Below are 24,553 nucleotides of genomic sequence, written 5' to 3'. Positions count from 1 at the left end.
GTCTAAAACTGTCCCCCAGTGAAGGACTAGAGAGTGCCTAACGCAAGATGTGCACAGCAACAGCTGTATTCTTTCAAGGTGTACCTATTAATGGAGGTATATCCAATGAAGTGTCTGCTTAGTGTGTACTCAGGCAATAGAACAGTGTGCTTACAAAGCATGGCATAATGTGTGCATTTATTTGTAGAATAGAACCCATTCAGTCTATTCTCTAGAATTCAAAATGGTCATAAATTCACACTTTTATTTTTTACATCAGAGCACCTAATGAAGTATGTAAAACATCTTTTTAACACTTTAAAATACAAAACCTTTTGGTCCAGTTATTCATGTTGAGCAAGTTTCTAGTCAGTGTTAAGAGTGCTCCTCACTGAAGATTTCATAATAGTTTAAAACCGCCAGACTAAACCGACCCAGATGACAGAAACGTTCTGGAACCATCTGACCCACCCGCTTGGGCGGGGTTCCAATTCAAGTATGAGTCAGCTGAGGTTCCTAAAGTGAATCCGTTGTAAATTCTAGACAAACCGACTTAAGATAATAGAGTCTATTATCTGAGAGCTGTAGCGTGGAATTCTGGCTGTGAAGAGTAGGCTGGGTACTGAAGCGGTCAGATATGCGTAGATGCGTGTGTGTGTGTGTGTGTGTGTGTGTGTGTGTGTGTGTTCTGTGGCCCTCAGTATCCAGGAGGCAGTTTACTCCCACTTTGCCCACTGCTCACTGCTGCTGCGTCTTACTGAAGTCTAAAATTAAAACCATTTGCCGGTTGGAATTATGGATTATAGTAATGCCATATGTACTGGTTTAGTCTTGAAGGCCGCCCTTCAAGATGAAGGGAGAGGAGCTCACGTGTGTTGAACCTTTCATCATTATTCACTGCACATGTTCAGGTGAAGCCAATACTACACAAACGCGCGCTCACATTACAGAAGTATGTTTAGGTTGGTCTTTTTGCACAGAAATCTTTAGGTGTTTTTTTGGATGGAAAATAAAATACCCAACCTCACTGTACTACTGAATGAAGCATGTCCATGTTTGACAACTGATGTCTAAGCTATTCAGTGGGCAGTAAGAATTTGATTGATTGATTCTTTGTTGTTGAAATGTTTTAATGATATGATCAGGACTAAAGCTCCACAAGAATTGCTAATAAGGTTGCAAAAATTTGAAAGATTTTACATCAGATATTGACTATAAAAACCTGCACTGGATTTTTTACATTCTGCTTCTTCCTGTCATGATCTCCACTGTTTTGGCTGTATTAAGCCGGAGGTAATTGTTAGTACACCGTATTACTGATCGATTCACCTCTGACTGATAACGGAGTAATTATCTGTGATCAGGCTTATTGTGGTGGTATCATCTGTATATTTTACAATTTTAATGGATTCATTTGAACAGATTCAGATACCAGATCAGAGAAAAATCCCATGGAGACAGTACACAGCCCTGAGTCACCCCTAAGTGACAAACACTGTGATGTTGAATTATTGATTTTGACTGTTTTCTTCCGCTTCAAAAAGCCAAAACCCAATGACATAAAGCTGGGTTAATGTTTAAATCCATTAACGTCTGACAGAGTTTGCTGATGTTCACCACATTAAAAGCTGACCTGAAGTCTAAGAAAAAAACACATACATATGTATAAATATCTCAAAAGGTAAAAAGAGCAAGATTAATAGTATCGTCAACTGATCGATTGGCTCGATAAGTGAATTAATATGAATCCAATACCGGGGCAGTATATGGCTTTAGAATAATTATCAGAACTCTCTCAAACGCCTCCACAGCAACAAGTGCTATGGGTCTTTAATGATTCAGTCACTTGGCTTTAGTGGCTTAAGCAAAGGGATTTGAATTGACTCTTTAAAACATTGTGCTACATTTGTACAAAAGTACTGAAGTGGTCCCGTGGAAACTTCCAGGTTTCTTCTGTGGGTTCTGGCTCCTCTTTGACCGTTTCTCTGTCCACGCTATGCCACGTATCCTCAGGCATGGTGAGGGAGGCCTGTGTTACGCTGCAGGTTTTTTGCATTGATACTGTTGTATTAATGTTGCATTAATGTTTATTTATTTTATTAATAAGCTTTAAATAACCATATACCACATGCTCCTTTATAGTATAAATAAAAGTACATGGAGTAAATTGAGATGAAATGGAAGCTAGTATAAAGCAAATAATGAAAATAAATAAATCCAAGTCACGGGCTAATTAAAAGCTAATCTGAACACCCAGGCAGTCACCCTGTTCTTAAATGTCACTAAGAAGTGAATTGTGAAGCTGAGGGCCTTTAAAGTAAGTCTACTTCACCTCTTTCTAGTCAGGTATGACCTGCGTGTTACTGTTGGTAGATCTGAGTGTTCTTGTGGGAATAAATCTAATAATCGTCTGATTGAGGGACGGCGTAGCATGACCACGAAGACATATGAAGATAAATAAGAGTCTCGTAAAGCCAATTCTGAAAGACACAGGTGACTATTGTATCTGTCTGAGAGCAGGAGAGGTATACCTCATTACAGGATGTGCGGCAGCTTCGTGAACTCGCTGCCAGCTAGACATGAAGCTCTTTGGCACGTCATGAAAAAGAGCATTTTCAACTGTCAGCTGTTGAGAGAATGGCTTGGACGCTGGATATATTTCTCAGGTGACAGAATGCAATTTTGCAAACATTGCTTACATGATTCTTAAAGCTAAGGACAGTGCTGAAAGTACAGGATTTTGACGCAGTCTGTAGCCCTAACAGACAGGGACTCCAAATGCGTCGCTGCAGCAGTTCCGAATTTGTCACTTCCAGTAATACGGAATTCCTTTTTGACTTTGTTCCACTGCGGAATACTGTGACACATCCAGAATTTCATGTCCTCAGGACCATCAGACAAGGAGTTGCTGCACCTCTGAGGACAGGTGGATGTACTGTCTGCATATTGATGGGAGAATTTTTTTTATTATCCTGGCTTAAGGGACCATGCATAGCTTATTTAGTTCTGGTCCTAGGACTGAACTTTTAATTTCGAAGTACAACATATAGTACAAGTAGAAAAGGTAGTGCAACATCCTAATGACCTTCACAGGTCTTGGTTTGATTCCCAGGAAGCACATGCTTTGTAATTAATATACGTAAGTAGCTCTGGATAAGAGAGTCTGTCAAATGCTGTAAATGTAAATATTCATGTAGGATTGGAACCAATTTGGTACAGAGCCTGGGAGACCAACCCAGTTTAAGTGTTTCATTGTGTATTTACATGCAAACACACTGCCTTTTAATGTTTTGGGTGGCATAAAATAGAGTGCTTCATATTTCAAACAGGGTTTCCTTTGCATTGAAGTAAATAATTAGAAATTGGTTCTGTATGTAAAAGAATAATATGTTATGGATTGTGTATTGTTGGCTACATGATCATAAAGCCATTGGTCTTATTCACTCAGTAAAAACTGCTTTATTGAGCATTACATATGAATCGTTGATCATGTTACATATGATCATTACACTTTACCATGACCAAAATCTGACCCTACATTTACACAAATGTTAGCAGAACTCAGGAGGTGTAGTTCAGCTAGTCAGCTTGTCAGATTTCTAAATCTCCATTTTTTATATGTTGCAGTTATTCACACTAGTGGGATCCTTTTTTAAAATTGCGACTAGCGAATATTAGTGGCAACCTAAATCCTATGAAAGACTCCTTTCTGCTCTTTTCTCCATATCACTGAGAGTTGGTAAAGTTCCCAAAGGCATGTGAGTTTAATTATAATAGTGTGACCAGAGACATTTTCTACTTATATCAGATAATAACAGTAATATCAAGAGGGGTGTGTGTGTGTGTGTGTGTGTGTGTGTGTGTGTGTGTGTGTGTGTAAATGGATGTTCCTTTGCTAAACACAAAACTCTGCCCATCTGCAGACGATGACAGATTGCACATGCAATGCCTTTAAAGACTTTTACCATCTGTGCTACCAAATGTCGATCAGATGAATCCGAAGTGCCAGGTCATAAAGGAACGTCTCTCTTTGCTCTGGTGAAGCCCAGAGCAGAATCGATTCTGGCTTTTATGAGCTGAGCAGTGATGTCTGGGGAAACAGAATCGGAGTTTTGTGTTCATTCAGCTCCGCCAGAGTGAGTGAGTGGGAGAGAAAGAGATAGCTAGAGAGAGAGTGCAAGAGAGAGAGCCCTCGATTTTTGGGCAATGCCTGTTAAGATATCTTCTTCTGCAGCCCATTGTTTCTGAGTCCTGGTACAGGAACACACAAGTACTTTCATTGCTGTCTTGCATTTTATACTCAGCACAGATTTGTTAATTAGCTGACGAGTTGAGTCGGGTGGGCTGTCACCATGGGGCACACTGGAACTGTGGGGCACTGTGGGGCATGCTTGGTGATTGGCATGTTGTTGCTATAGAAAATATTTTTTTAAACTCAGTTCCTGGAGAACCACAGCATTGCCCAGTTTAGTATTCCTCCCGCTGCAACACTGGGGAAATACCTGAGTCTAGCGAACACCTAGACAGTGGTATAAGGACGTTTTTCCTTTGGTTCAAATCAGAATTTGACTCAAGTAAAAAAACTGTGGCAATATAAATGTATTTTTGGAACCCAGGGATGGACTGAACCATGCCCAAGGTGAGGTGGACCATGAGGAGGTCTACATGTGGTTCTAGATTAACTGTGTTACAGTTCATATATCTGAGCCTGTTACCTGTACTCATCCAGGAAAAGAAAGAACAGAAGCCTCGAGCAATTACACGTAACAACAGAATTGTCCACAGTGTGAAATCAGACCAATTTTACACTGTGGAGTTTGGATTGTACATGAAATTGGACACAATTTGGAAAACCACCTGAGAAACCCTGACAAGAAATGGCTAACTTGCTTGCAGGAGCTGATAATATGCAGATGGTGTGGGTGGGAGAGGGCCCCACTAGGAGAACACAGTGGCTTGGTTTCTCTCTCCCTGTGCTAGTCCTTCGAGCCGCGGTCAGAGATTTCAGAAGTACAAACTGGAAGAAGTGAATGCCCCCCCACCATGGCAGTGTTTTGTGAAGCCAATGTTTTGACAGCTAATCTTGGGAACACATTGTACTCCCTGCTCAGTTGCATGTGTTCTCTTCTCAAACACAGCTGACTGAACTCATTATCTTCCCTACAGTCGAACAACACTGAAGTGTTGTTCTGGCCAGTGGAACTGGCCAGTGGAGTATTGTTAAGAATGCTTTGTCTTTAATCACTAAAGTTAGGGATTGAGGTGGCGTGCCCTTTAGTGAGAATTCACTGGCTGAGAAAATAAGAAATAATACAGAAAACAACATTTTTATGAATCTAAATTGCTTATTTATGTTTCTTTGTTTACATGAACTGTAAACAAGCCTGACCTGGCACCTGACATGTTGGGTGGTATAATGTCTGGGTTTGGCAAAGTAGCGCTAATTATGATTCTGTGGGAATATACTGTCAAACCACAACAACAAAAAACCCTTTTCAAACCCATGACTATACCTTTAATAGCACCTGGTGCCTTATTCTACAGGGATTCCACCTCTGACAGACATCACCTTCATCAGACCAGGAGCAATCAATGCTTTTGCTTACCTCTGATTGGCCAATTTAGCTCCTCACCATGGATACTCTTTGCTCTCCTCCAGTTAGATAACCTGAGGAGGGGTGAACTAAGAGATGTAACAGGTCATAGTGAAGGTTGTAGCAGGGCAGGTTTGCGTTCAACAGTGAGCTGTGTTCTATACTTGAGCACATTTGAATATACAATAGCTGGATGATTACTTATGTGTTTGTTAGTTTATCATTTAGGATCATGAGCAATTAGAGGTTCTATTATTAATTTCCTAAAAGGGAAATTTGAGAAAATATATTCTAGGGAAGGTTAATAAAAATAAATAAATAAAAAAAACACACACTCTCTCTCTCTCTCCTTCACACAAACAGACTCTCTCTCTCTCTCTCTCTCTCTCTCTCTCTCTCTCTCTCTCTCCTACACACAGACACAGAATCTCTCTCTCTCCTACACACAAACACAGACTCTCTCTCTCTCCTACACACAAACACAGACTCTCTCTCTCTCCTACACACAAACACACACTCTCTCTCTCTCTCCTTCACACAAACAGACTCTCTCTCTCTCTCTCTCTCTCTCTCTCTCTCCTACACACAAACACAGACTCTCTCTCTCTCCTACACACAAACACAGACTCTCTCTCTCTCCTACACACAAACACACACTCTCTCTCTCTCCTTCACACAAACAGACTCTCTCTCTCTCTCTCTTTTAAAAATATTCTCACATCTACTTTCTTCCACTCACCTCCTCGTATAAAACCTGAAGATTTTGTCTTAAAAAATGCTATAAAAGGCTCTCAGAAAAAGAGACAGAGTAATAAGTCATGTGATACTGGGGGCCACGCTTCATGGAAAACAAACGCACACACGATGCTGTGGCCAAGCAAACAGATCAGTCTGAAGGAAGGTTTTCAGGAGGCTGATGTGTTAGGGAGATTTGGCTCATGATCATGAGGGAGTGCACACATATCGCACTCTCACTCTCTCTTACACACGAACACACACACTCTCTCTCCCTCTCTCTCCTACACACAACACAGACTCTCTCTCTCTCTCTCTCTCTCGCTCTCTCTCTCTCTATCTCTCTCTCTCCCTTTTTCTCTCACACACAAACACAGACTCTCTCTCTCTCTTACACATACACACACGATCTGTCTCTCTCTCTCTCTCTCTCTCTCCTACACACAAACACAGACTCTCTCCCTCTCTCTCTTACACACAAACACAGATTCTCTCTCCCTCTCTCCTACACACAAACACAGACTCTCTCTCTCTCCTACACACAAACACAGACTCTCTCCTACACACAAACAGATTCTCTCTCTCTCTCTCCTACACACAAACACAGACTCTCTCTCTCTCCTACACACAAACACAGACTCTCTCTCTCTCCTACACACAAACACACACTCTCTCTCTCTCCTTCACACAAACAGACTCTCTCTCTCTCTCTCTCTCTCTCTCTCTCTCTCTCTCTCTCTCTCTCTCCTACACACAAACACAGACTCTCTCTCTCTCCTACACACAAACACAGACTCTCTCTCTCTCCTACACACAAACACACACTCTCTCTCTCTCCTTCACACAAACAGACTCTCTCTCTCTCTCTCTCTCTCTCTCTCTCTCTCTCTCTCTCTCTCTCTCCTACACACAAACACAGACTCTCTCCCTCTCTCTCTTATACACAAACACAGGCTCTCTCTCCCTCTCTCCTACACACAAACAGACTCTCTCTCTCCTACACACAAACAGACTCTATCTCTCTCCTACACACAAACAGACTCTCTCTCTCTCTCCTACAGACAGTCTCCCTCTCTCGCTTACCCATACACACTTCTTTCTTTTAGTATCACATATCACTTCTAAGGCATCACCCTCCCAGCAAAAACCTTAAATGCTTGCATCATTTTTACAAAAAAAAAGTTGATTCTCTTGATTCTGCCTTAAAAAATAAACAGGTGCATTTGTCTGGATACCGACAAAATTATTATTATTTTTTTATTTTTATTTTTTTCTCAGTGCATTGGTGCTTGAATGGATTCCTCTATGCGTTCCTGTGTGGTGCGTGGGGAAACCAGGGGCATGCCTCAGAATGTAGGGGATGCATTTAAAAGCACCTGCTACAGGAGGAGGATGAGCATCTCCTAGCACAGGGTTCTCCAGGCCCTATCTCCCACAGTACAGTAGCAGTAGCACAGCGTCTAAATGTCCACAGTGCAGGATAAGGGGCACAGGCTAGCACAGGGTTCTCCAGGCCCTATCTCCCACAGTACAGTAGAAGTAGCACAACTATAAAACTCCCACAGTACCAGTCAAGGAGCACAGCCTAGCACAGGGTTTTCCAGCCCCAAACTCCCACAGTACAGTAGGAGTAGCACAGCCTCAAAACTCCCACAGTACCAGTCAAGGAGCACAGCCTAGCACAGGGTTCTCCAGCCCCAAACTCCCACAATGCAGTAGGAGTAGCACAGCCTCAAAACTCCCACAGTATCAGTCAAGGAGCACAGCCTAGCACAGGGTTCTCCAGCCCCAAACTCCTGAACTGTTTTACCTGCTCTCTCACTACTCCTTCAATACACCTGAAGTCATCAGTGTTTAGTGGATATGTTGACTCAACAGATGCATTTCGAAATTAATTATTATTTTTAAATTAATGCATTATTATATAGGATGCAATTTTTCTAGCAAAGCCTGATGTTGGTGAGTGTGTGAGTGCGCTTGTCTAAAATGTTCTCATCCATTTCACACTTGTCAGTGCTTTTCTTGGAACTCCTTAAAACCAAAGTCTGCCTTTGAACTGCTGGTGAATGCTGAATCAAATGGAATGGCTTTGCCTCTGTTGTTTTTCACGGCGTTTGGCATGGGCCTCCGTCCACAGAAGGACGGCTCCGGTCATCAGCAATCTGGCCATCTCTGTCCTCCGAGACTGACTAATCGGACTCGACCTTCGGGCTCTTGTCTGTGTGACCGGGAACGGCCGCCTGCCCGTGACTCCTGCGATGGAGCCAACAGTACCTCCTCCTCTGGTGGCCACCCGGCAGATAAATGCAGGTCACCGGGTTCGTTCTCGCTGTGACGTGTAGCGGGCGTGGCTTGAGATGGCACAAAAAGAAAAGGCTGATCACCCCCGTGTTGTGCCCCAGAAAGAAACATCATGGTTACGCATTAGCCACTGTTAACATAAATGGCCACGTACAAGTAACCATTTATAAATAAACCTGAGTGGCAGGTAAACAGGTTGCGAAGAAAGAAACAAATACCAGCAGTTTCATCTCTGATAGAATACATTAGCCAAATTAAGGATCCATGCTGGCTGGAAAAAAGAACTGACTGAACTTTGGCATGGCCAAAGCAAAACAGACGGTTCATTCATCAACCCCTTTCACGGAAACTCCAGTAGAGAAGAGGATTAATGTTGATCTTTCCTTCGTTGGATTACACCTAACAGACTGCTCAGCTCCGTGTTTGATGCCATGATCATCTGAGGAGTTTCTTTGATGTTTCTCTGCTGAATCTATTAATTTTCTTCCCCCAGTAGGATCTCACAAGTGCAGATTTCTAAACATTTAAAAAAGTTCTTGTTTAAGCAAGGTGTGGATTTGTTGTTGTAATGCGACATGAGTATTCAGATGTTTGAGGAGCAGCTGGATTGGTTATTTTTACTATAAAGGCACAAGCAGTAAGCCAAAAAGAGATCCAAAGTCGTACTAGAAAACACCATGAAAGAATCTAACCAGACTGACAAGAGGGAGAAACTCGGCTCGTCAGAATCCAGACGAGCAAGCCAAAATCGCAAAAGCAGAAATGTATGTAATACAATCAACGCACAGAAAGTGGAATACAAGAACACCCTCGGTAAGCCTTTGGAAACGAAGTGGCAATACTTCGCAACGGGCTAGACAAACAGGTAGGTATTTATGTACTTTCTGGGGAGGATGATATGAAATAACAAATTGGTTCCTGGGGATTCTGGGATATGGATTCCTGCTCCTCAGCTTCTTGAGTACCGGGCAACTGCGTCACAGTTGTTCTATATTTCCTTACGAACTCATTTGTAAGAAATCCGCTTAAATCACACTCACTGCATGCAACTGCCAAAATAATAATAATAATAATAATAATATATATTTTTAAGGTCAGGAGGACTTGTCTTGCGTGAGGCATAGTCAGACCATTTCATTCTAAAGCTGTGCTGATATTTGCTATATGCTGAAAGCACCAGTTTGGACACAGTCCCAGTGTTTATGTGTCTCATGGAGATGCCATCAGCAGCGTGGCAGAATGAGGTCTGAATGACCATGAAGAGGAGAAGGTGTGTGAACAAGGCTGATGTGGATAATAGGAGAATTACAATTCAAACTTACACTATATGGCCAAAGGTATTTGGACGCCTGGCCATCATACCTGTATGGGTTTGCTGGACATCCCATTCCAAATGCATAGGCATTAATATGGATCGATTCTCACCCCTTCCCACCCTTTGTGGTTGTTACAGCCTTTACATTTCTGGGACAACTTTCCACAAGATTTAGTAGTGTGCCTTTAGGAAATTGGGTCCGTTCAACCACAAGAGGTCAAGCACTTGTGTTGGACGAGAATGTCTGGCTCACAATTAACTTTCCAATTCATATCAGAGGTGTTCAGTGGGGTTAAGATCAGGGATCTGTATAAACTCATTAAATCGTGTCTTTATGGACCTTGCACGAGCACACAGTCAAACAGGAACAGAAAAGGGCTTTCCTCAAACTGTTACAACAAAGTTGGAAGCATACAGTTATTTATGTCTTTATAGCATTAACTATACCCTTCACTGGAACTAAGGGACCTATCCCAATCTCTGAAAACCAGACCCAGACTAGTCCCTTCTCAGCCAATCTTTACTGCTGACACTATTCATTCTGGTAGGTTGTGTTCTTGTAGCATTCACCAAACCCAGATTCATAGATCATATTCTCAGTCAGTGAAGTGTTGATCACTCCAGAAAACGCATTTCCACCGTCTCAGTGTCTGCTGTTAATGCGGTGTACGCTACACCGGCCAGCACTCGGCGTTGCACGCGGTGATCTCAGCCTCGTGCGCAGCCGCTCGGCCGGCCTCGTGAAGGTCCTGACGCAGTTCTTGGGCTGCTGTTGCTCCCAGAGGCTGTGGGTTTTAACAGGCCCAGCAGAGGGTCCATCCTGCTCCGCTTGTCCATCCTGCTCCGAGGGTTTGTGTGCTCTGCTGCTCTATGGCAGAGTTGTTGCTCCTAGACACTTCCATTTCATCATAACAGCACTCACGGTTGGCCTGAGGCAGATCACACCGAGCAGAAATTTCATGACCTGACTCGGGGCAAAAGTGTCATCCAATGTTGAAACTCACTGTGCCGTGTTTAAAGTCACTGAGCTCTTCAGTATGACCCACCCTACTGCCACTGTTTGTCTATGGAGACTGCATATTGTGTGATTTTATTCACATTGTTAGCAATGGCCTTGTAGCATATTATTACCCTGTGTTTGTAAACCAAGTGACTGCCGGTTTAAGTGACTATGATTTCACGGGCACAGAATGCCCTGAAACAGGCGGACGGAGTCGTTCGAAACCAAATGTACACCACCTCGCACCTTTAACCAGATCTCCTGTGCTGCACAGGCTTGTTCCTTGTGAAGAACTTCCCTACCATCTGAAAATGACAGCCTGGTGTGTAGGCACTCAGACATTAATGGCTTATGACCAGTTTAGCAACACTCTTGAATTAAAAGAGATCCAAGATATTTCTAGAAGGTTTTAGGAAAATAACACATAATTTCTGTCTTGCTTTTCCTATTTCTCTTTGTACTCATCTCTCACTTCTCTCTCTCTCTCTCTCTCTCTGTCTCTCTCTCTCTCTCTCAGCTTTTTTCTCTCTCTCCCACTCCATTCTCATTAACATGCTGCATCTCATGGTCATTATCACCGACTTGCTGAGGGTGTAATTGGAGGTGGATTAACAGGTGACATGGCCGGGCAAAAGGCAGCGATGTGAAGCCCTTCCACGGTAATGAACCTGTCTGTTAGCGGCCCATACTTCATGGCGATACCATTGGGAGAACAGGCTTTCAAACAACGAGCTTGTGCAACCTTCCTGTTAAACATGACGTACAGCCATGCTGTTGCTTGGTCTTTCTGTTTTTTTCTCTCTCTCTCTCTCTCTCTCTCTCTCTCTCTCTCTCTCTCTCTCTCTCTCTCTCTCGCTTCCTCCAGATACAAGTTCAATTAAAGCTTTGCCATTACAAGGCTTTTGTGAATAATAAATGAAATCTCATTGCCCTTTCAGACTTGTAGGATTTTGATATGATATCTGATATGCATCAGATGTGGAAATGTGCAATTTGCTTATAATTTAAGGAGTAGACCTCATGGCATTAAAGCATTCATTTAAAGGAAAGCCCACCCCAAAATGCTATGAACAGCCAAGTCAAGTAGGGGCTGGTTAACATGCTTCTTTTCACTGCTAGTGAAGTTTTCCCTCCTCTAGATTTGTCTTTACATGCTTGTAAAACCTGTTTTAAAAGCAGAATTAGAAGTACCAAATGAGAAGCTCAGAACACACCATAGTCCTTTTATATTGTTTGGCAGATGCTCTTATCCACATTGGCTTAGATATTTATGAGTAATGACATCTCGAGCGACCCTGGAAGCAAACGCCATGACCTTGGTGTTAGTAGCACCATGCACTTCCTCCTCTACCAGGTGAGCTACTGTAGAGTGAGAGTATTTCTGCCTCATTACAGTGTGTCAGAGTGGGCGATTGAAGCGCAGACGTCACACAGCGGGCCGTGTTAGAGGACGCGCTATGCCATCTTCCATGGGTGTATGCTGGGAGGCTGAGCTCGAGTTACACTCCTGTCCTGAACCTTCCGGAAAGGGGTGAAGTTATGTTCCCCCTGAAACTACTCAAAACCCACTATTCTGGCTGTTAGCTATATTGTATGGCGTTTATTTTACCTTCTGTGCTCCTACAAATCATTACTGAGACCTGGCAGTAAGGCCCAAGCTTTAAAAAGCAACACACACACACACACACACACACACACACACACACACACACACACACTGGCAATAGAATTATTAAATCATAATAATAATAATAGTCCTAATAGCATCAGAACAGGTACAATGCCTTCTGCCTCTTAGACATTAAAAAATCCCTCTAATCGGCACAATCAGAGATAGTCTAGACAGCAACTGCAGCACAGAATGACTCAGCACAGGAGAGGACAGTAATTTAATTTTCATGTCCCTGCTTCCTTTCGAACCGCCAAATATGTGTTGTTTATATCCACCGCGAGGAGACCAAAGATGACTGCACCACACCTTATCAAGCTGACATCACAATTTCAGTTACTTAGCGTCATTAGCAGAGAACGATATCTTCTTTACAATTAGCGTCCATGTAGCCAAGGGGCTCAAATCAGCAATGCCAACCGGTCCCACGCTACAATGAGAAACCAAAAGGCTCCCCATACATCTCTATGATTTAACCCTGAACAGTCAAACTCCAGTCCCAGAGAGCCTTTCCTTATAGCCTTAATGTCTAAGCCCTGCCTTACCTACATATATAGAATGATGACCTATTTCCATAGCTCTGAACAGTTGACGTCTACGCAGCTTAGCTGTGTTTAGCATTTCAATGCTCTGAAGACAAACGGACAGAATAAGAGTCATATCAGTGCTGTTTTACAGTGGCGCTACTTAAGACTTATTCATAGTTTAGACCTGTACACCCTCCAACCCCACCCACAGCCCACAGAGAAGCCTAAGTACTGTGTGCAGCATAGGTTGCCTAGAAACTCAATATTAATTAGTGGGTCTCTAACGGGAAAGGGAGGTTGAGAGGTTAGGGAACTTTGATGACCAATGGATACTTATCTAAGACACAATGGTAAAAAGGTTCAACCAAGAAATTTTAATTAGTTTGCTGTTCATCGTGATAAAGGTTTTGAGGTTTTTTGAGATTTCTAAAGTTTTCTTAAGTTCTAATGGTTCAGGATAACATTTCTGAGTAGCAGAACTGGACTGTCACTTCGGGTAACTGCGCAGTGCAATCCGATGACTTACTGGACCCGGTACGATAAAGCTTAGATTCAACAAGTACATTTTATGTCTTTGTACAGCTGTCGCACTTGGCTTAAAAACTCATTGTGTGCTTTTGCCTTTTGTCCCGTTATTGAAACTACTCTCACGTGGACAAAACCAGAGCGTAGGCTGCGCATTTTGTTATGCAGCATTTTTCATTTCTTTTATTTAATTGGGTCTGAAAGGTTGCCATCCACTTGCTTTCGCAACATCGTACGTTTCTGAGCTTTTACGACTTGTCCTGATTATATTTAACCGGTGACTCACCACTCTGGGGGAGCCTCGCGACCCCCCTGTACACACGCACCATGACTAAGCGCAAACTGGAGAGGGAACCGTGACAAGCAATGCGCGTGTAGAAGATCGACCCACTTCCGCAGATAACAACAGTGTTGCGCGGCGTATCTCGGCTTTGCAGTGCTCCGTACTCACGGCAAATAAACCTCCCACGTTGGGTAGGTTTTAATCTTATTTGGCAGCTCCTTGCGTGCACCACTCCAAAGGATTCTCTAAAGACAGATAACAGGAGGCGAGGTGGTTCACTGAACTGGCCTGCAAGAGACAGGAATTATTAGCCTACTTACTAGGCCCACTGTCGCAAACAACGCCACTAAGATCACCGTCGGCAGACACAATCATCCAAACGCATGGTGATGGTCACGATGTCGGCAGACACAATCAGCCAAAGGTCAAGGTGATGACCACGACCTAGGCCCATTGCGTTTTTAAGACTGTTTTCTAAAGCATGCTGTAAACGGTGGCATCTCTATTAACACCCCTGTGATAATAGGGTCATAATCAGAAACACTCAAATGAGTGTTTAAGGAGTTTGTCTATGTGAAATAGGTGATACACAGAAGGGTATTGCAAAACATTGAACAAGTAGACCAATAAATGCAGCAGTAGAAGAGGTGTTAGAATGATATATTTACAGAAAATGAATTAGGGGAGGACAACCCAGCTGATGTCAGAAGTCTAAATGTGTACGCATTTCTAAATGTGTGCCATTTGTACAATTTTAAAAAAGTGAGTTTTATTTTCATTTAGTACAGCATTTAAGTTGCTCTTGCTCTTGAAGAAGCTATTCTGCATCATATGGACATCCTCACCTGCCATAAAGGATGAATAAACAGAGACATTTATTTAGCATATTAGAGTGTTGTATATCTCATGTTTCAGTCAGTATAGCTTCCTGTTCTCAGCAGGCTGTCTTTATTATAATGTGAGCACCTAATTGCTCAAAACACATATGGTAAGTATTCCACAGTGAGTCCAGCTTTTGGATCTGAGCTTCTGTATGGGGGCTGTTCAAGCTTAGCAGGTCTGATTTCAGATCCTTCACCTCTTGGCTTACTGACCGTGAAACTCTGAAGCTGCGGAATTATTTGTTTAAACCCGCAGGAGTGTGTGCACCCATGTGTGTATAATGCCTGCGTGCGTGCTGTATAAGGGTCAAACGAACTGTGAGCACTTGGTCGTGAAGAAAAGAAAACTCTCCCCAGTCGCCGGTTGCAAATGGAATCGATTGAGTGTGAGCTAAAAATAGCCTACAAGCCAGGAACACGTGCAGGAGTGGGCAGTTGGTGTCCAAGACAGCTCTGAGGTCAATGCTCAGAGGACCAAATGAACAGTGGAGACCTCAGCAAGTTCCCCGAGGCTCCCGGCATGAGACGGGCCAGCCGTGGCCTCTGCAAAGCCAGGGAACGTAGGCTGTGCCTGGTGGGCGTCCGGCTCCCCTGCGGCTGCCCGCCGGAGCGGGCGAACTGTGTATAACGCAATGGTTAAATTGTGTATGGGCCCAGTTGGATGGCATTTTTGCCCAACGTGACATGCAATACTCTAGGCAGGCCATGGTGCCATACTGCCCACTATAATACTCACCGTACTGCCCCCATAACACCTGTACTGCCAACCTGGCCTTTAGTACTACCTGCCATAATGCTCGCAGTACTGCATACCAGTCAGCTACACCACACTGCCCAGCATACTGGTTATAAATGTAGAGCGAATGGCAGACTCAGGAGGTTTAGAATCTGATGCATTTATTGTCATACTGTGTTTTCATCCCATCCCAATATCCCATAAGTCAACACGGAAAGGTGCGATGGCATCCAAGTGACTCAGCAACTTTTATCTCTTTGCCTCCAGATAAAGGCTCATTAAGCTAAAAGCTTTACTGGCCCGTCCAGACTTCCTACCTTTTCTAAACCAATAATGCCCAGCCGTTCCACCTCCCCTCCCTATAGGGAGCAAGGAGGGGCAGAGAGGGGACATTTGTCTAATTGAACACCTCCACTCTGATCTCTGAACCCACAGCAAAATGAATGAAACAGCTCTTTTGTATTTGTGTGTGTGTGTGTGTGTGTGTGTGTGTGTCTGTGTGTGTGTGTGTGTGTGTGTGTGTGTGTGTGTGTGTTTGTGTTTGTGTGAGTTTGATGTAACCTTTTTTTCTGCTTGGTCACGTTTGTGAACAAAGCCAGTGCTTCCTTCTGCAAGAAAAATGAACCACAGGTTGCTTGGGTTGATGGAAAAACTGTAAACAGTTACACCACTTGAAAAATGGCATATACCTAATGTGAGTAACCTCATATAAAGTGATTCAGGGCAAAATATGCATTTGTCACTTCTGAACTGAATGTAATTCAGTTGTCCTTCAACTTCAGTACATTGTGCTCCTAATGTTCATAAGTTACAGTTAATTAATCTCTCTTGTGTTTTCTTGGATTGCTAAGTGGTCTGCTTATTTCAGCTCTTTCTCCTGTTGTTGTTTATCTCCTGACATTAGTGATAGTGTTGTTGTTTATCTCCTGACATTAGTGATAGTGGTGTTGTTTATCTCCTGACATTAGTGATAGTGTTGTTGTATATCTTCTGACATTAGTGATTGGGTTGTCATATATCTTCTGGCGTACTGCTTGAAATCACCACCAGACCCTGAAGATTATGAATTCCTTGTCAGCATCTTTTCAAGCTACCAAGCACAAATTAATTTGAGCTATTTTTATGAGCTGTATGTAATTTTTTGAATGATTCTGTATTCCTAACATTTTGGGATAATGCTTCAGTTAATCTGTTTATGTATAATCCTAACTTTGTGTTCCGGGGTTATGATGTAAGCAGTTTTATTACCAGTTTTTGCTTGAAGATGTACTTTAATGTTACTTTTTGAAACTACCTGTACACAGGGGCAATTCTGAAGTTTCTGTCCTTTTATATGTTTTTGATGATGCTTGAATACATGCTCTAGCAAAGCTACTCTAGTACAGATGCGCTAGAACACCTGCTGCTTACTAAGTCTTTAATGAAATGAATCAGGTATACTGGGACAGGCACACAGGCACCTATATGGTAGCAGTTCAGCCTTTTGTCCACAAAAATACACAGGTTAAACCTCTAATGTGAAGGATGGGCTGGCGTTGAGCTGGCCAAAATGATTTACGTTTGCCGTCAAAAAATGAATAGAACCCTGCTCTTCAGTGCCTGAGATTTGTCACAGTGCCTGCTTATAAATTAATCATTATTTAGAGCACTTACTTGCATAATTCAACGTTCTGCATTGCAAAGGCCAGTACCTCGATAATGATTAACCAATGATATACCGGGTGCAGGGGCGGAGCTTGCATTTTCAGTATATGGATGCAAGTGAGAAAGCCTAAGAAATTTGCATAAAGCTTACATTAACCAAATACAGAGAGATGTAAAAATAACCACCACCCCCCTCAAAATAATGAGCAATCACGCAGTAAAAATTGTTGCTGCTTTGTAAAACGTATATGGGATATATGAACATATGAAATATGTTTATTTCAGTTTCTTGTTCAGCCAAAAATGGGTTTAATGTGATAACAAGCAGTAGTTGGGCATTGCAGATGTATTCGGATTTACTCTTGAAAGTGCGCTGCACAATTCCGTGGTACAGACCCGTTTAGCCTAAGCAGAGAGGTGGAGTCTTGGGAAGCAGCATGTCCACAGCTGTTTGTACTTTTAACGAGCCAAAGTAGAAATTAAAATGACCAGAAATTGGGTATAACTTGCTTATTAAGCATAAAACGATAAATGTACAAATAGTATAGTTTAGCCACGGGTGCACACCACCCAGCCCGCAAAGCTTCACTTAGACCTTGCGGTCCTAACTGTAACCACTGAGATTCCAGTCTGACGGTCTCTGCGCCGTGTGTGGCGGGTCACGGCCTGATCCTGTGTGTTTTCCGCTTCCTCTCAGGGTACGGGCACGCGGCGCCAGGCACGGATGCGGGGAAGGCCTTCTGCATGTTCTACGCCGTGTTGGGCATCCCTCTGACGCTGGTGATGTTCCAGAGCCTGGGCGAGCGCATGAACACCTTCGTCAAGTACCTGCTCAAGCGCATCAAGAAGTGCTGTGGCATGCGCATCACAGAGGTCTCCATGGAGAACATGGTGACGGTGGGCTTCTTCTCCTGCATGGGTACCCTGTGCATCGGCGCGGCCGCCTTCTCCCACTACGAAGACTGGAGCTTCTTCCAGTCGTACTACTACTGCTTCATCACGCTCACCACCATCGGCTTCGGCGACTTTGTGGCCCTGCAGAAGAACCGGGCGCTGCAGAGGAAGCCCCTCTACGTGGCCTTCAGCTTCATGTATATCCTGGTGGGGCTGACGGTGATCGGCGCCTTCCTGAACCTGGTCGTGCTGCGCTTCCTCACCATGAACAGCGAGGACGAGCGGCGCGATGCCGAGGAGCGCGCCTCGCTGGCCGGGAACTGGAGCAGCACCGTCGTGCATGTCCAGGAGGGGGCGCCTGCGAGGGGCCGGCAGGAGAGGCGGGAGCAGCAGCCGCGCTTCAGGTCGGAGGTGGCCGACCTGCAGTCCGTGTGCTCGTGCATGCGCTACCGCTCGCACGAGTTCGGGAGCTCAGCCGCGCTTGCGCTGCGGCCCGACGGAGGGGGAGGGGGAGGAGGAGGAGGAGGAGGAGGAAGAGGGGGAGGAGGAAGAGGAGGTGTGGGGGTGGGTGGAAGGGTGTTCTCACACCAGAACTCCTTCAGCTGCCAGCTGAGCCCACCCCAGTACTTTCACTCTGCGGTTACGTACCGTATCGAAGAAATCTCACCCAGCACGCTGAAGAACAGCTTCCTGCCCTCCCCCATCAGCTCCGTGTCGCCCGGCCTGCACAGCTACACGGACAACCTGCGCCTGATGAGGCGACGCAAGTCCGTCTGAACACACTGGACCCCCAGCCTTGGCCCCGCCCCCAAACCCCAGCCCTGCCCCTGCCCTGGACACCAGCTGTCGCCCACATACTCTTCCTGTTTCCTCCCTTTTTTGAGAAAAATATTTATTCATCAACACATTAAAACACACAGACACTCACATTCTCTCTCTCTCTCTCTCTCTCTCTCTCTCTCTCACACACACACACACACACACACACACACACACACACATAAACTCTCACACATACACACACACACTGCATCTGCAAAAGCTATTTCTTAACCAAAATCATTTTTTTTTTCCTGTTTTCCGTTGTTCCGTCGTCGTGGTGAGAGACAAACAGGCATGTGCGGCAGGCTGGGGGAAGATGGGAGCTGTGGAGTGGAGGTGAGGCGCAAGCCCGATAAAACTGGTCACCCAGGATGAGTAGCATGAAGCATGGATGTGGGTTATCTGCCTTTCCCTCATCTGATGCTCCTCTTCCGGAACATCCACGGGCTGCGGTTCGCCTCTGTTTTGGGGGTAAAACCCCCAAACTGGAATTTATGACCTTGTCACCTCGGTGTCACACCGGACGACGGCCCCTCGAGCTTCGGCGACAATACCGAGGGAGAGCTTAAACCTCTTTTTTACAGGGAGAGAATAATAACACTGTTTTGTCTTTTACCTAAAGATTATTTCAAGATTATTTCAAGATTATTTTACCTAAAGATTATTTCAAATTGGGGTTGGGGGGTTGGAGGGGGTGGGGATTCTGAAGTGCCACATCACTCAATGACAAAACAAAATGAAAAACTGGTTTGAACCTCAAAGTTTCACGACTTAAAGACATAAACAGATTGTTTCCTTTTTTATTCCCATTATTTTTTCTTTTGTTATTATTGTTTCTTTTGTTATTATTGTTTTTGTTTTCTTCCCTTTCTTGTTTTCCTTTTAATTTTTTAAACCATGTGATTTAAGAAAACACTGGTTTCTTTAAAGATATGCCATGCCAAAACAGCATTATCAGCCCCAGCATGCACATTTATTGTCAGGTGATGTATGTTGCCTTTATTTTTTCATTTCTTTTTTAAAAAATTTGAATATGGTTTCCTTTAGAGGAAAGGTTTGTAAACTGTATGTGTATGTAGAGATTTTCCAGTTGTGTAACATACAGAAATGATCAGAGGAGAGCAGGACTAGCCTTTGGGTTTTGCCTGATCAATAAAATGATCAATTATTGCATGTGCTTGGTTAAAACTGGTATGCATAAACTGTCAAATGGACAACAATAGCAATGCCAATGGATTGAGTATCAGAAGCAAATAATCCTTTAAGTTTATTTTCTAAAAAATCAAACTTATCAATCTGCTATTAATGCTATGTCACGAACATTTCATAAATATAGTGTAACATTCAGAGGACCTTTGACATAAATGAGTTTCACTTAAAATGTATATTTAGGTACAGAACGGCTGACCTTTGATCTTGCTATTACTGCACAACGCTGTTCTGCTCCAAGCTAGACTCTTAGCTCTGCTTAATTATCTTGTCTATAAAGGTTCTTCCATTCCAGTGAAACAAAACACCAACTTCCTAAAGTTGAGAGTTTTCGTTAGAACGCTCTAGGGGAACTTACAGTGTACATGTGCTAGTGTGAGCGGGAAAGGACATTTAAAGATACTTTCCAGCAATCAGACATAAAACTTCAAGCCAGCTCCTGTGTGTTGATATTTATTGCCTTTTGGCTGGTCGATATGAGAAGGGTTGAGAGTTTCAGTCTTAAAGGTGACGTGTTTGGTAACCACTCATTCTCAGGTTTTGAACGGAAGAGTTTTCACGTTCCACATGCAGATTGCAACGTTTCCTTCACAACTCACCGCCAGGATGTATTTAGCGGTTTGTTTGTTTTTTTTTAAAACATGCTGTCCATTACTACATGAGGTGATTAAGTCGGTGGTGCCACTAAAGTCGACCAGGCAGGCACTGGATGGCCACTCCAAAGTGACCTTCTCAAGATGGCTCTCAGCAGCTGGTCCCTTAACTTAAAATGGAGGCTGGTTAAAAGGATCACAGAACTAAAATGAATTACAGTCATGACGTTTCAAAATGTCCCATCCAGACGTTACCCTTTCTCCAGGAAAAAGCTATATCTGGTTGCCAGAGCTTACAAAATTTACCCATATGCAACTACAGGAAAAACCTGAGGGGTAGATTTTTGATTTCTACCTATAAGATTAATGTCTTTCTATTAATATAGAATATATTTAAAAATATATATATATTAATACACAGTAGAAATATTAGGTGAGTAACTAAAAGTATAACATTTTAGTACAAAGGGTTTCCAGAGAAACAAGACATTTCCGACAGAGGTCCTTCACCAGCTGTGCTAGCAGATTATGAAATTGTAGATTGGAGAACCAGTTTATGTGAGAAAAAGTAGGTGTTTAAACCATAACATTCATTCCAAAGTACTAGGAGTGTAGAGTTCTTTTTGAGTTTCTTAATTTCATTGCTGCCATAGCAACAACAGATTTATAATTAATGTACTGTCCATTAGTATTAAAATGTATTTGCCACTGGAAATGACAAATCCTTAATTCTGATGGTCAGCGAGACTTCTCTTGGTTTCTCCAGTGTAAAGCTAAAGGTATCTCTTACAAGTAATACAGTACACAACTCCCACAGTGATGCATGAGGAAGAATTGGGGATGACAATTGATCTTTTTGTGCCAGTTATTTTAGTGGCGGTGTTAATAAATGTACATGTAGCACATCTAGAGCGGTCGCAGACCACAGTTATTATCTGAGTGGTCATTTATCTCTCTTGACGAGTATGTTTTTGATGTTTTTGTCTTTTCTAGGAGATTAGAGCAGGTAAAACGCGAACACCACCTCCAGTTTAGTTATTAAATTGGCTAGATGTACTTGGACTAAGTCCAGACCTACCAGCCATTTTAACTTTATTTGATGATGTTTGATAGACAACATCAATCCAAGGGGGTTCCAGGTTAGTTTTTATCCCAACAAATTAACAGCCACTCCTACAGGTCAGTGCAAGCTACTCTTTTTCTGAAACATACTGTTTCTCTGGAAACTGTGTACTTAACTACTTAACTTGAAACTATCTATCTATCTATCTATCTATCTATCTATCTATCTATCTATCTATCTATCTATCTATCTATCTATCTATCTATCTATCTATCTATCTATCTATCTATCTATCTATCTATCTATCTATTTGTCTAATCTGCTAAATGGAAACAAACACATTTTCTCTCCTTGATGAAAGTCTGAAACGTGCTCTGTCCATTCCTGCTGTTTGTCTAGACAGAAATATTTCCAACTGGTAGCAGTTTAGAGACATAAAACAAAAGAACGCCAAATCAAACCTTTACAAAATGCCTCTCAAAGTGTAATTCAGTGAAAAGCAGTTTCACAAAATAGTGTGTGAAAATGGAGTGCCATACAATTCAATATAGTCCCAAACTCCACGATAAACACCCGTAAAACCTCTTTAACAGGGGTTTCAACAGGGGTCTCGTTGAAATGGCATTAAAGTGTAAATAATTATTTTGATAAAAACCATTAAGGAGATGAACAGAGAAGAATTAATGCTAGATATTTATGAAACAGCTCACTTTGCTATTTTCAGTCAAGAATCACCACCATTCTCTGAATATAGTGTTTAAACTCCAACAACCTCTCCACACCTACCATCTTAAAGCTTTCAAATGCCTAATTTCATTGCTATTATGTTATCGTTTTAGTGTAAATGTATGTAAATAGAAAAACATTTTATAACACTGTACAGTGAATATATTGTAATTAAGTTCAAAAAAATTCCTTGGAAAAATACAAAGGCATATTTTCCTATACCTTTGCATTTTTACAGACTTCAGTGTACCTTGTCGATACCTTTAAGAGATCGCTATAAAAAGATTTGTAATTCTGCAAGGCACATATTTCAGATATGAAATCACACATTTCGGGGGCAGAAAGATTTGATATATCAGAGCCTGAGCTCTCTGCAGTCATACTGAAAGAATGATGTATGTTTAAACCAAAGGTCTCAGCCATAACAGTCCACAAGCTTGAGAGGCCGAATTTTGGCCCAGTAGTGTTTACCTTTATACAATACACACATTTACTTATTAAACCCAAAGTTTGCTTTACTTTTTTTTTGTTTTTCAAATTTGACTTTTGAAATAAAACCATTAACTTGTGACTGCCCATACCCTATTGTTAACCAACATCCATGACACACACACTCTTAATCTCCTCTCACTAGGGTTTGATATTGGGGTAGGCTGAATATTGACTACTGAGGAAAGTTAATGTTCAGCAGAAAAAGTCAGTTTTCAGTGTGGTTTTGCACGCTGTTGTCCACATGTTGTTCACTGACTTATGTTAATAGACATACTTTAATGCAATAGAAGAACCTCTTTATGGTGAAACTAAACAGTTTAGCATAATACCTTTGTATGACCCTGTCTAAATAATTCAAATTCACAATGTATGCCTTTGTCCTGGGTTTATTCATCGTTTCTAATGCTGGACTTTTGGAGGGAAGAATTAACACTCGTCTGTGCTCTTTGAAAACACTGGGCATATGGGGTTGCTTGTTGGTCGTATTTCCTGTTTCCTGTGTGTGTGTGTGCATGAATTTGGTATGGCGGTGTCACATGACCAGGGTGAAGCCGTCATCCAATTGAATTAAAGCCGTGAGTCTCCCTCTCACCCTTCTAAATGCTAAAAGTTGGACTCTTCTGTCTCTTCTTCTCTCACACATGCATACACTTAGCTAAGTGTGATATATATGTGTGTGTGGATTTCATTATATTCACTACTACAAACTTATAGACATGGTACAATTAAATGAATATTCCCTTTAAAATATTTAAAGTATTTTTACTTTCATGATTTAATATTTGAAATATAATACTTTAAAATATTCCATGTTTTAACTAATGACTTGTTGCATCCCTAAAAACAAAAAAGACATTTATATCATTGCCATGATTTCTGTCTCCTATAAGTGCAATACATAAAAGTAATATGCAATGTGCAGCACAGAAAACAGAACACAAAAAAGCTTTTAAAAGCCTATTGGAGCAACACCCTCCAAGTTACAACAACTGTATCCATTATCACTCTGACTGTATCCACGATCACTTTGGCTATCCACGATTACTCTGACTGTAACCACGGTAACACTGACTGTATCCACAAACACTCCACTCTGACTGTATCCTCAGTCACTGTGACTGTATCCGCGATCATGCCACTCTGTATCCAGTCACTCTGACTGTGGGCTCACATAGTAAATCTTTCAGAAAACATGGATGTCTGTCTTTGTCTCTCTGCAGGGGCAGAAAATGGCTACTTTCACTCCTTGTTTTCCCGCTGAGATGAGCCTTCACTGTACTGCTGATTCATCGAACACATATAATGAACAGTGGTGTTAATTTCGTGGAACTTGAGTGCAAATTTAAATCCAGGATTAAACAAAACTGTCTAAGGCTGAAAAACTTTGGTATTCCTGAGGGAGAGAGGCTGGCTTATACCCACATGAGAGGGGGTGGAGACGTGCAAAATTACCTCTCACTGGGTGTGAAATTCAAATGAACTTTTGTGACAGCGAGACAGAGAGATGTGCTTCTCTCTCTCTCTCTCTCTCTCTCTCTCTCTCTCTCTCTCTCTCTCTGTGCATG

At 42.5% G+C, this 24,553-nt stretch overlaps 1 protein-coding gene across 1 annotated transcript in view; it reads left to right on the top strand.

Moving 5' to 3' along the window:
• Positions 1-23,693, top strand: part of kcnk9 (potassium channel, subfamily K, member 9) — a 51,619-nt gene extending 27,926 nt beyond the window's left edge. Inside the window, exon 2 of the mRNA XM_027016251.3 lies at positions 17,887-23,693. Coding sequence (XP_026872052.2) covers positions 17,887-18,860 — 974 coding nt within the window. The 3' untranslated portion in view covers positions 18,861-23,693. The remainder of the gene's footprint in view (positions 1-17,886) is intronic.
• Positions 23,694-24,553: the final 860 nt, after the last annotated feature.

This window comes from Electrophorus electricus, chromosome 4, assembly GCF_041902795.1.
Source record: "Electrophorus electricus isolate QZ-2024a chromosome 4, ASM4190279v1, whole genome shotgun sequence".
Classification (NCBI taxonomy): Eukaryota; Metazoa; Chordata; class Actinopteri; order Gymnotiformes; family Gymnotidae; genus Electrophorus; species Electrophorus electricus.
The sequence above is the reverse complement of the archived record's forward strand: the minus strand, read 5'-3'. Positions and strand labels throughout refer to the sequence as shown.